Genomic DNA, 12,414 nt, shown 5'->3' on the forward strand with positions numbered 1-12,414 from the left:
AGAACGTGTTCGTGTGTTACCATGGTTTCGTCACAAGGATGCCAAAACTGCATGCCTGCGTGGCAAAGGTTTACCACCTCCTGGTTTTACACTGTGTGAAGCAAGACTTGAAGAGATACTGGGAGTTTTTCCCAAGACAAAGATACATATTTGATTTTTGCATTTCTTATGTCACAAACAAAACAAATTCACCACCACGGACTCACTTTCAGCAAAATACCGACATGAAAACAGAGACTTTGAGAGAGAAAATTGAGTGCAGATAGTCTAGGAAAAAATATAGGCCAAACCCATATTGACTGATTGGTGACACTGCCTCCATATTTAATACAAATCAACCTCATTAGTCATGAGTTCATCTGCCGGAAAAAATTGTCGGTCTACCGAAATGCTCTCAAGAAAATACTGCACCTTGAGTAAATAAATAAATGCCAGCTGCAAAGAAAATCCTTCCATCGTCGATTCTTAACAGATCCCAGTGAACTTTATCAGTCAAGAGGGACCTACACACCTGTGTTTGAAACAACTAGAAAAAGAAATACCACCACATAATTCAAACCCTCTGAAATGACCTGCTGGCGTGAGTGACCCTTCGATCCTGGAGGGGGTCGCGATACCTTAATCCCACCCCACCCACCACTATGAGGAGCTCCCCTTTGAAATAGGAGAGGGGTGTCGTATGTCTGACCCTAGAAGCCCTCTGGCATCCATTTTAGCAGCACAAGGTGGGGTGACTACAGTCTGGGAACCTGACCGTGAATGTAGCAATTAACACAGGTGGCAAAAGGCTGAACATACCTTCAAGTTAGTTTAACTTCTAGCTTTAAAATTGGAACATTAAAGTTGTTAATTCTAGTACTAGTACTAATTTCTGTCCTTACTGAATATTTTATTGGAACAGCCAATGTCTATGGTGGGAAATGGTGACCTCACTCACTGTCTATGGCTGTTAATTTGACTTGTGCCATGGGAATTTACTAGTCTGCGAGGTGTTTGTGGTCAGTGTTTTATTTCTTCCAAACACCAAAATCATTCTGTGCTTCTGTCAAAAACGTTATCACGTGCCCACAGAGCTGACGTAGTTGACTGGTAGAACATCCCACCACGTGGATCTCCTCCCACTCAGGTTTATTTTACCACTGTACAAATGCGTCTTAAGTTTCCACTTCTGTAAAGTACTTACGTACATCCTGTTGTTACAAAGGGCTATATGAATAAACCTTATTGTTAATTTCATGTACAGGAAGCATGCTGGTTAGCTGTTATGAATAAACTAGGAAAATGTACACAATAGGGTGTACTGTATCCTAGAGTAAACCAGTACAACACTGGTAGAAATAATTGGAATGGACCATGCTCCTTTGCTATCTTAAAAAATAAAAAGACATCCCAGAATTATCAAGCAATGAAATCAGTCTTGAAATGATTTCAACGCCTAAGGAAATTTAAGGCATGTACAAGCATCTACAAAAGTTCTTTGGTTGTGGTAGATGCTGCTTTTTAAGTTCCTGCTAAGATTTACTAGCCTGATCAATGTTTCATTGTGAGCGTGGACATTTAAAGAGTATATTCAGCAAAGTAAAACTGATTATGTGTTCTTGATTTAACAAGGTAGAAATTATAATATACTCATGTTTCTTTGTGTTGTTGCATGTTCCTGTGTGTTTCTGCTTCAAATAACTTCACAAGGTGAGCTACAGTTTGTAGGGTCGGTAGTTGTCAACTTGTCCATCAATCTAGGTTTAGCCATCATTAACTTCTCTGTTCTTCTCTGAAGAAAAACATTGTACTGCATGAAAGGTAAGGAGATCTCAACTTTCTTTAGTCGAGGAGTAAGATAATATAAAAACATAAAATAATAAGAATATAAATTCCAAATATAGAAATCCTGTCTTTAACTCTGGTGAAATGTAACGCAGTAACTGTAGCCTAGGCCCTAGACGTCTCAAATTAACTGTAATTACCCTTTTTAGCCTACGAAATGCAACTAACAGCTTTATAACATAGACCTAAATATTATCTAGGGTGTAATCCTCTTCTAAAGTATGTTTTGGCTTGAAACATAAACTCCCCTAGATCTCGGTCAGCTTACAACTAAAACCGGCTTGAAGATAGGGGGCCCAGTCTGAGTTTGTTTGTTTTGTCTAATTTTTGTTTAAAGATTTGTCTACATTCTCCTCAAAAGGTTCCACGACAAGACATTGCTAAAATTTGGTATTAATCTAAAGATTAAAACAAGAGATCTACAGTGTGTAACTGAAGTGAGTACAACTCTGTACAATATTACTTAAATAACCAATGATTGAGCACACCTCTGATGGCCTAATTGTATTAACATGATTAAAAAATAACCTGTGAACACCAGACCTTCCTTAAAATTGTGTCTATCTGCATGTCAAAGAATTGCAAGAGGAACTGAAAAATCTGATTGTGAGGAAAAGGATACAGGAAGATCGGTGACCAACTATAAATCAGTAGAAAAACACAGTTGCAGCAGCAATCAGGAGGTATAGAACGAGCCGTAGTATTACTAATCAGAGCCGTGAGCCGTTCTCCAGAAAAATGATGCCTCACACATTTGTGCCTCAGACACTGTGTTTGCCACACACAAAGGCCTTCAGACACTGGCACAGGCTACGATACAATTCAGGGACGATACATTTTAATACGGAACGATTCGGTGCAATGCATTGTGTTACATTTGTTTAACGTAGACATTCATTTTCCATTATAAATTCAAATAAGCCAAGTGTATTACAGTGGCATTGCTTACTTTCAAATAAATATATGTCATAAGAGGTTTTTTTTTTATTCTTCATGGCACAGGAAAAAAATGGAAGACAAATGTAGCTATGACCCACTGCGCCCCTCTTAGTCTGTGCAGTGGCCGGGCATGGACTGTAGGCAGCACTGGGGATATAATGAGCGGACTGCTCACACCTGGGAAAGATGGGACCTATATAAGATTTGCAGTTCTCCCTCTCTGCCTGTTCATACTGCATGAGTGCAAAAGGTGGTGGGGAAATTACATTTATAGATGGCACCAGGAATGCCTGTGGATACACCAAAATACTGTCTGACAACATGGCTGCCATTCTCCAGAAGCTCTGCAGAAGAAGAATATTCCAGCATAATAACGATCAAAATCACACTGCCAATAAGAGGCAGTGAAAATTATGGCCAAGTATGTCGCCTGACTTCAATCCAACATAACACCTTTGGGGTATTTTAAAGAGCAGTTGAAAAAAGAAAAATGGTAGAACATTTCTCTGGAAATGTGTGCAACACTGGTATCGGTATCCTCCATGCAGAGGAGGGTTGAGTCTGTCAGCAAAAAAAAAGGTGGACTTATGCAGTATTGAAAAAAAAATATGAAAGATTTGAATCTCAGTAATGAAAGGTATGGACTTTTGTTGCATTGAGTTCGTACTGTTAGTTTTCAATTTTTTCATAACAGCAAATACCCTACTATTCAATTTTGAAGAACTGCAAGGGGGATATTGCACAGGGGTTTATTCACTTTTGTGTACTGTATTGCTGTCCACTGACATATGTATGTAATTTATATATAAGAAAGTGTATTAGTTGTAACACACTGGCCTATAGGTTAGGCAGAAAAATATTATAATGGGATCACCTCAAGACCTCTTTAGTACACTGGTGACAAAAGCATAGCTGGGTCCAAGTTGTTCATCTCATAAAGGGAGGCCATCAATGGGAGGGGACGTGAGGAAGGGGGTCACCTCACGATCAGCCATCGGGCTCCGTTGTCTCCCGCCCCCATTCCTTAGTGCAGATATTTACGGTGGCCATTCCACAGAGGCCGGGAAATCACCTTTGTGACAATAGCAACCATTGAGAGGCGCTGGCTACGGCTGCCACAGCCTGCCATTGTTCTGGATGAGACCCACTTAGAATGTGTGTGTGTGCGTGAGTGGAGTGGTGTGGTGTGCTGTGGTGTGCGCGTCTTCTAGAGTGTGCAGCCGACATGCTTGGGATTCTTTGCACCTTTCAATTTGCGTGCTCGAAACTACGAAATTAAAATGTGTGTTATGAGATCTTGGCTCTGAGCCAGGTTTCAGTGTTGACAGCCAGCAGGATGCTGCCACCATCTCCAATCTTCCGTCAATCTGGTTTACAATTAAGGATGAATCTGCCTCTACTTAACAAGAGCAATAACAACACCAGTAGCAGCAGTAGCAGGAGAGAGAGTAGCAGCCATTGTGGGGGGTGGGGTGGGGTGGGGAGATTAGATATAATGAAAATAAGCCTCTCAGAACCCTGGAGTTGGGGGGCATTCTTGAGGCTGATGGTTACCTAGCAACCGGTGCTTGACCACTCCATTGTGAAAACTTATGTTAAGCTTTTTGGCCTCTCATTAGTAGAATTCCAGAGAGTGAGGCATTAAGAGATTAAGGAACGCACAAACACACAGTCCTGTTTCTGTGACTTCTCGTCACACACACACACACACACACACACACACACACACACACACACACACACACACACACACACACACACACACACACACACACACACACACACACACACACACACACACGCACACACACGCACACTATGGGCTGCACGAGGTGCAGCTTGTACATCTGGGTCCCAGCTCCCGGTGTTGTCCTTCAGTTTAAAAAAACAAACAAAAAAACACAATGCATCTCTGGCCAATGAATAGCCAATGGGGTTGTGTAGGGCTGTTTGCTGTTTGCGGTTTCCTGACGAACAGAGCATTAAGCAAAAGCAAAAGCTCAGCCCCCCAGTGGGTGGTGTATTCACTAGGGCTCTGGGCAAACATGCTAGTTTTTCAATTAAGCTTGGCAAGCTAGCACTGTTGATTGTCACAATCGTGTGGAAAGGCAAACAAACTGACTTGCGTTAACAGTGACTTTGCTAGGCCCCGACTAAGTCAGTGAGGTTCCTCTGTCTGTCTAAAGCCACTCTTTTCACCCTCTAAAAGGGGCAACCAGAGTTCAGACAGAGATGCATTTTAAGTTTTACTTGACAGTGAACAGTATTAAGCACAAGAGTGACAACACCGCCTATGAAATCAAAGACGATGGCTCTGCATTTGTCTTTCAGTAGGCAGACAACACCCCTCTCTCTCTCTGGCTAATGTCCACAGAGTGAGTGGACTTCACTGTGTAGGCTCCAGCTTAACAGGATTCTACAAGACTCCAATTCCATGAAACAGGAGCTTGATAAGACAAAGACACATACTGTAAAAACGATTGGAACACGATTCTAGTGTAGTGTAGCCAAAGTGACACAGCCAATGTCTCCAACAAGTGGCTACGTGACCCCAGTCACTCGAGAACACAGTGAACATTTCACATGGCCACATCCATTGATTATTTAAAACAATTAGCCACGTTACTCTTGGAAACCTAAGTAAGGTCCCCTGCATGTGAACGTGCAGCATTCAGAAATCACAGTCTGGAATGGTTACTAGGAACACACCAAGAACTGATTCTGAAAGTGACCTGTGGACAACTACACCCAAAATGATTTCTAAGAATACTGTGAAGCCAGTCCATACCAAGACACAAGCTCAGAAAGCGATTCAAAACAGTAATCTCTTTGAAAAGTGTCAGACAAATTCATACGTAGAATGCCCACATACATGCAACATATCTACAAAACTATTACAGAACATCACTGGCACAGTGGGAGAATAGTTATTAAGTATACTATCGGGTACATCTGCAATTACTCGTTTAGCAAATGCCTTCATCCAACCTGACTTAAAACACAGGTAAGGACTACACTAAAAGCTACCTGCAACTCAAAAAACGCGACTCCCAAATTGAGCCCAGTGTTTCAGGCCGATGCTGGATCTTGTGGATTTAAATGAGAACCAACTTTCATTTCGGAAAAGAGCCCAGCTGAACAAACACAGACCTCATTTCGCGTCCACTTAAGCACCCCCATGGCCCCCACCCAGAGATCTCCCACTTGCTTCAGTTGCTTTACAGTGTTCACCAGCTGACCCAATATCAACACACCATCTTGGAAGGTTTTGATGACGACAAGACCAGAGGAAGGAGCTAGACTTTTAAAACCGCCACAACCCATTCTCATCAATAATTGTTATGCGCAATTTCAGACGTTCTAAGGTAGCTGTATTAGCATATGAACTGATGAAATTGATGTGAAATAATCCACCTCCCCATAATAGTTTCCTTTGACACTGACTGATATTTGAATTTACTCAGTTCAGTTCAATTGATGTTGGAAATAAAAGTGCTAAAAGTGAAGACGTCACTGTCGCTAAATCACTTTTGCTAAATTCCACAAATCGTAACCATGGTAGGTTTCCGGCACAGAGTTAGGCTACCATGTCTACACAACGGTGGTCAGTATCTTTACTATATAACATGTGCCGCTCAGTCAGTCTTGGGCAATGCCTGTTGACTCACTGGGTCATTCTGGCCATTTACACAAACCACACTTAGCTCTGTCTCCACCCTGTGCAAGGGTGTAAAACAAATGCAAACACAAGAAGTCACACCAGTGTTTATCCAGTCTAACCTTCTAGGTCCATTATGGAGTATCTGGAAGGGAAAAGCAGTAGGGTACACCATTAGGTGGAGGAGCCAACTGCAGTAGTACAGCAGCAAAAATGCCAACCTAGGCTATACTGTGCGATATTTACACATGTTGCACAAAGACATCCTCATTTATGATCAAACACACCATCATACGCACTGTAATGCATTTCAACCTGAAATTGTAACCCAGCACACTGTGTCCATATAGTAAAAACTGGGTAGAGATAGTTCCCGCCAATGAACGAGTGGTGTCAGCTAACCCTCTCACACAACAGAGTTACGTCCTACAATGACAACTGCTAAATCAAAATGACCACCATGGTTTGGTCTTCAGTCAAAGGCTAGTCAAGCCCTCTAACCTCAACTGACCTTGGTCCCTGTAGAAGAAGAGGCTGGTAGGACCCCACTTCTCCTGTGCCACTTTTCCACAGAGCTCTTATACCATGTTGACCCCATACCCTAAGCATCTGTGAACAACAGTCACATTGTTGGAAAGGTCCTAGCCATGACTAGTCTCCATAGTACCCTAAGAGAATGGATGCAATTAAAAGTGCAGTCACTGAGCCACTCATAAAAACACAGTCTGAAGCATGCGTGTTGTCTTTAATGTGTACAGCTGCTATGTTGTAACTCTGTTTTACGGTTCAGACGAATTTAGTGTAGTTTAGCAAAAGCAACAGTAAGGAGAAACTACCTAAAATGGCATGCAAAGACCTTGCAAACACACAACAGCACAGTTGGCACTGATAAATAAATGCTAACTTGTGTCTTTTGGCGATATAGTTGGCAATGCTGTGCTGTGAAAACTTTTCTTATATTTTGGCGGGATTGGGCATAGCCTGGGTAGCTAACTGAGATGTGCTGCTGTTACCATATACAGTACTATAAAAAATAATTCAGTCCTTCCAGGAATTTTCCATCTTGCGATTGTGCAAATTCAAGTGCTTCCTGCAACACTTACATGGGTTGCAATTTTCTTAAATTCACGTAATATTTCTGCAAGAAAATATTGAAGCCTTGCAGTATTGTGAGCGCTTTCAGCAATAATTCACAGTTTCAGCCAGTTTAAACCCAGTATAGAATCTGCCACAGCATCCAACAAGATTCAGCCATACCAGTCATCATTAAACTACACGACATGAACTGCAGCCCCCTGGAACGTCATGTTTACAAATGTGGATCCGTCTCTTTCATTTAATATCATTATGATGATCTTACATCATTTTCTCTTGACTAATGTTGCAATCTAGTTCAAAATGAAAAGGATGAAGAGTTAAAGGTGACTCAACCAGTTGACTAACTTTTGTAATGTGATAATAATGTCCCTAAGTACATTAGTAATCTATTACCTATAAGTCTTAATAGAGGTTACTGTCACCAATGATCAGAGATTTCAACTCGTTTTTAAATGCAAAAACATATCGTAGGCCAAAAAATTGCGACTGCATTGCACTATTTTTACAGCAGCAAATTCAGTCATTTTTGGCCACAAGCATCACATTAAACCCTTCAAAGATCCTGGTGGAAGTTTGAAGATGACACTACAACTAATTGCCTATAAAAATACCCCTCAAAGGTGACACATTCCTGCATGCGCATGAAGCAATCTACCAAAACAGGTGAACATCTTTTAACGCTAATGAGCTACACCACTAAAACTGTTTTAAGATCCAATATCTGTCAAACTGTACTGGCTAAAGTAGTCATGGAGACACTACAGACCTACGTGCAAGCAGAACTAAACACTCTGTAGGCCAATTTGGCAGCCTTGGACTCCCACACAACTAACAAATATAGAATTTCAACTCGGTACACATAGAATCACTTCATATTAATAAACCATACCATTGGAAAAGCATCTGTAGCTCTGCATCAACAGTTCCTTTAATGTACATGGGGTTGCCTGTAGGATACGTTTGTGCCTAAATAAAACTCTACCTATAGAGAGCAACACATTAGCATGTTAAATACAGACCAGAAAAATCAAGTGGTAAATTGGTTTTGTCTCTAGCCTCCCATACTACAGGATGTCCTACAAGTGACTAGCACTGAAAACTAAGGGACAACATGATGAAAAGTCTCATTCTCTTTTTTGCATCATCGACCGGTGGCTTAGAAAATAGTTATTCTGTGACCGAGTGCAAAGCGCTGCGTGGAGATAAAAAGAAAGCAGAAGCAACAGATATAATGGGTGAATGTGACAACAACCACAACTGAGAAATACTTGGGTGAGGGCGTTACCCAATTTAGGTCCCAAAAGGACACAAAAAAGTTGGAACAGAGATCTCAATGCCAACTTCAGTGCACTGAAAACACCATACAGCATAAATGACGTGTTACCTGAAAGACTCTTCAAACAGGTACAGCTAAAGGACTCATTCGTTTTTGTGAAGAAAAAAAAACATTCACAAGTCCAGTGACTACCCTAGAGGGAAACAGTGGTTGTCAGACCTGCTTTTTTGTATAGAGACACTGAGGGGGCTCTTTGGCTGGAGGGGCCTGTCCCAAATAAGCACAGGTGATCCCTTAACTACAAAGCCCCTTTTCATCCTGCTAACATCCATCACATTTATAGGCTCTCCATCAGGATAAGATTGCACTTCTTTACTACAGGTGACAACACTGTAAAGATTTGTCTGTTATTCACCCATTAGTTCTCATTGAGTTTTCAGTGATTGTGTTACCCGCATAGATAATGTTCAGTGTTGCCAGACGGGACTCTTTTCACTCTACCAGACACACTGACTACTTGAATGTAGTTATACAAGTTGAGCTTACATCTCAATCTATACTTAGTCAATCCAGTTCTTAAACTGATAGAATTAAAAATGTGACAACGCTAGTGGTAGAAAGATGCCCACAATATGCTCCTCATATTTTCCTCTTTATTTATTCCTCATATTTTCCTAATTTCTCTTCTGTAACCTTAACTCAGGCACTGCAGCATCCTTGTCAGTGGGGAAAAAACGCTAAAAGATAATACCTGTGTGTTATCATTGATGACATCCACCTGGATGAATGATATCACATATTAGTAGTAAGCTTAGGCCCAACAGTCTATTTAAAAAAAAAATCATCTGATCCTCATCTGCATCCAAGAGCATCATATTAACATAGACAGCTACAAAAAGATAATAGTAAGCTTACTATATTTAGTGGTTATTAATGGGTACAGTGATGCAGACAAACAGATAATTGAAAACTCAGCCAACGATTCTTTCAAGAGCATACTAGTCACTTCTCCCAACACCCCTAGGGAGGTAAATAAACAACAATCTCTGCTAAGGGGTGGAGATCATAATGACAAAAAGCTACACATTTGAGTCTTCGACCCATTCCTATGAGGGTGGGAGATAACCATTCACCTAGTCACACACAAATGAAGTCCACCGAGCTGGAATATTTATTGTAAGGCCGCAAATAGGCTAACTGATGAAACATATTTCATATACCTACACCTATCAGTGATATAGCAAAGGATTAACAAGTGATGTTACATACTTTTGATAGACCTGAGGATTGGTCCCATAGTTTTATCAAATAACCCAAACTCCTGCTCCTCAATTCAAGTATATTGACCACCATGCACGGTGTTGAGTGAGCCAAGGTATGATGTGGCAGGTTTACTGCAACATTAGACCAAACTGTATTGTGAAACAAATCACAAGGTGCCGTGTAGTTCACATACAATAACTCTACTGTTAATCATTCATCCACTAATTGCAAAACTCACATTCCTTGGAGTTGACACCTTGATATAAGAAGCAGTAACACATGCCTGAGTGCATGTTTGCAAAGAGATAAGGTGGCAATGAAACAGGCCTACTTTCCATGAAAGTCTGTATGAGAGAGAGAGTGTGTGTGTGTGTGTGTGTGTGTGTGTGTGTGTGTGTGTTTGGGGTGGGGGTGGTGGATGTGTTTACTTACTGTTACAAGATTTCAGGTCTCGGTGGATGATGGAGACTACTGCTTCTTCATGAAGATAGTGCATGCCTCTGGCGATTTGAACAGCCCAGTTCACAAGAATGTGTGGGGGTATCTTTCTACCTGCTAAGGCCCGGTTCAATGTTCCACCACGAGCATATTCCATGACAAGACACAAGTTCGGCTCTTCTAAACATACCCCTTGAAGCGTTATGATGGTGGGGTGTTGTAGCATAGAAAAAAGCTTTGCCTCTTGTTTAACACTGTTTGCAGTTGCAGCAATGTCTTCATCGGGGTCCTGTCGAGCAGCTTTGACTGCAACCTCTTGGTCCTTCCATGTTCCTCGGTAAACTTTACCGAAACCACCAACTCCAATAATTTCCTCTAAAACTAGTTCGCTAAAAGGGATATGCACGGGGGCACTCGGGACTTGCTCTCGCACCCCCACCGAGCCACCGGCGGGAAGTCTGTAAATGGCAGGTTGAAAGGTAACATAATTAGCAGGAAAGATGCCGACACGGTGGTTGATTTTGCCTGTCCACCACCCTTCGTCACCCGATATTGCGGCATCTTTGGACAGCACCTCCACCACGTCCCCACGCCGTAGGCTGAGCTCGTCTTCTCCGCTAGGCTCATAGTCGTAGACCGCTGTCCAGAGAGAGCGAGGACATGAGGGCGCAGAATGAGCCCAAGACCTGGCAGTGGGGGAGTCTGTCCAGGCATGGTCTCCACTGTCGCTCGGCCCTCCTTCACCGTTTGGGAAACCACCCTTGGAAAGATCCATGTCTTGGTGTCTGTCGCCGCACCATAAGGTGCTTGGTTGTTGGTGCAAACTATAATTAAATGTAGCACTGGAACTCTGTATATTTTATATTATAGCCTAAAATAGGAAATCAGGACACTTGTAAAAAAGACGCAAAGAAAACTTTCTGTGAATCTCATAGAAGTGTTACAGAGATCAGCAAAGCTACATGACTACTTGCTGGTGGCCTCTGCCATCCACGTAGCCAATCTAGAGAGGCAATGTGTCTTTGTATTGTCGCGTCAAGTGTTTGCCAACGCTACAAAAATCCAATACAACTATGACTGTGCTCCAAATACATAACATAGTCGAATAGTTAATATAATGAAATGGGTGATACATTTCACGCTATGGGTTATTTTCATTTCGCTATAATGTTAGCTCGCTAGTTGGTTTTGAAATTATTGCAATTAGGCCATGATCAAGAATTGAGCTTACATTATCCATTGAACGTTGGTTTGGGGTTCGGAAGCGCAAAAACGTTAGACTTCTTCCCTCACAATCAATGACACGAACTTTACAGTCAAACTCAGCTCGTCCACAAACCAATTAATAACTCAGTCATTGGAATTTACATTTTAAAACGATTCAACATAAACGACGAGCTAGCCACTTGGGCTAACGTTAGTTCACACACTTTTTAAAAAGTTTAAGCAACCTGTAGGGTCATTGACAGGTTAAAATAAACGACAAGAGTTTCACAAAAAGTTGTTTCAACTGTTTCCCGACGAAATCTGCTGTCTTCTCATAGCATTCCAAATTGTCCCAGTCTAACTCCTCAATTGCGACCCGACTTAAAATCGCATAACGTTAGATTCAGCAAGTTGGCTCAAAACAATCCACACAGCGCCGCCATCGCTCCTGGACTCCACCGACCCGTCTGACCAGGAGAACTGCTATAGGATTGGTGCCTTTAGATCACGTGGTAAATGTATCAGTGAGGGGAAAACAAGGGGAGGAGACAGGACTGAAAGTTTAAACTTTGCTTTAAAGTTAAGCTATAGGGACTAGGGAGGGATGAGTTAATTGGTCCTAAGGGCAATTTATAATAGCCTGCTATTAGCTTACTCGATTACCTAACTATTACTATAAGCTAAATAAGTCCAATTTAACGCACAATTAGGC

The 12,414-nt window shown here is 41.7% G+C and overlaps 1 protein-coding gene across 2 annotated transcripts in view; it reads right to left on the reverse strand.

The window, feature by feature from the left end:
- map3k21 (mitogen-activated protein kinase kinase kinase 21) overlaps positions 1-12,192 on the reverse strand; it is a 27,510-nt gene extending 15,318 nt beyond the window's left edge. For both annotated transcript variants that reach the window (XM_012814309.3, XM_031579460.2), the window contains exon 1: positions 10,491-12,192. In XM_012814309.3, coding sequence (XP_012669763.2) covers positions 10,491-11,271 — 781 coding nt within the window. In that variant the 5' untranslated portion in view covers positions 11,272-12,192. The remainder of the gene's footprint in view (positions 1-10,490) is intronic.
- Positions 12,193-12,414: the final 222 nt, after the last annotated feature.

This window comes from Clupea harengus, chromosome 13, assembly GCF_900700415.2.
Source record: "Clupea harengus chromosome 13, Ch_v2.0.2, whole genome shotgun sequence".
Classification (NCBI taxonomy): Eukaryota; Metazoa; Chordata; class Actinopteri; order Clupeiformes; family Clupeidae; genus Clupea; species Clupea harengus.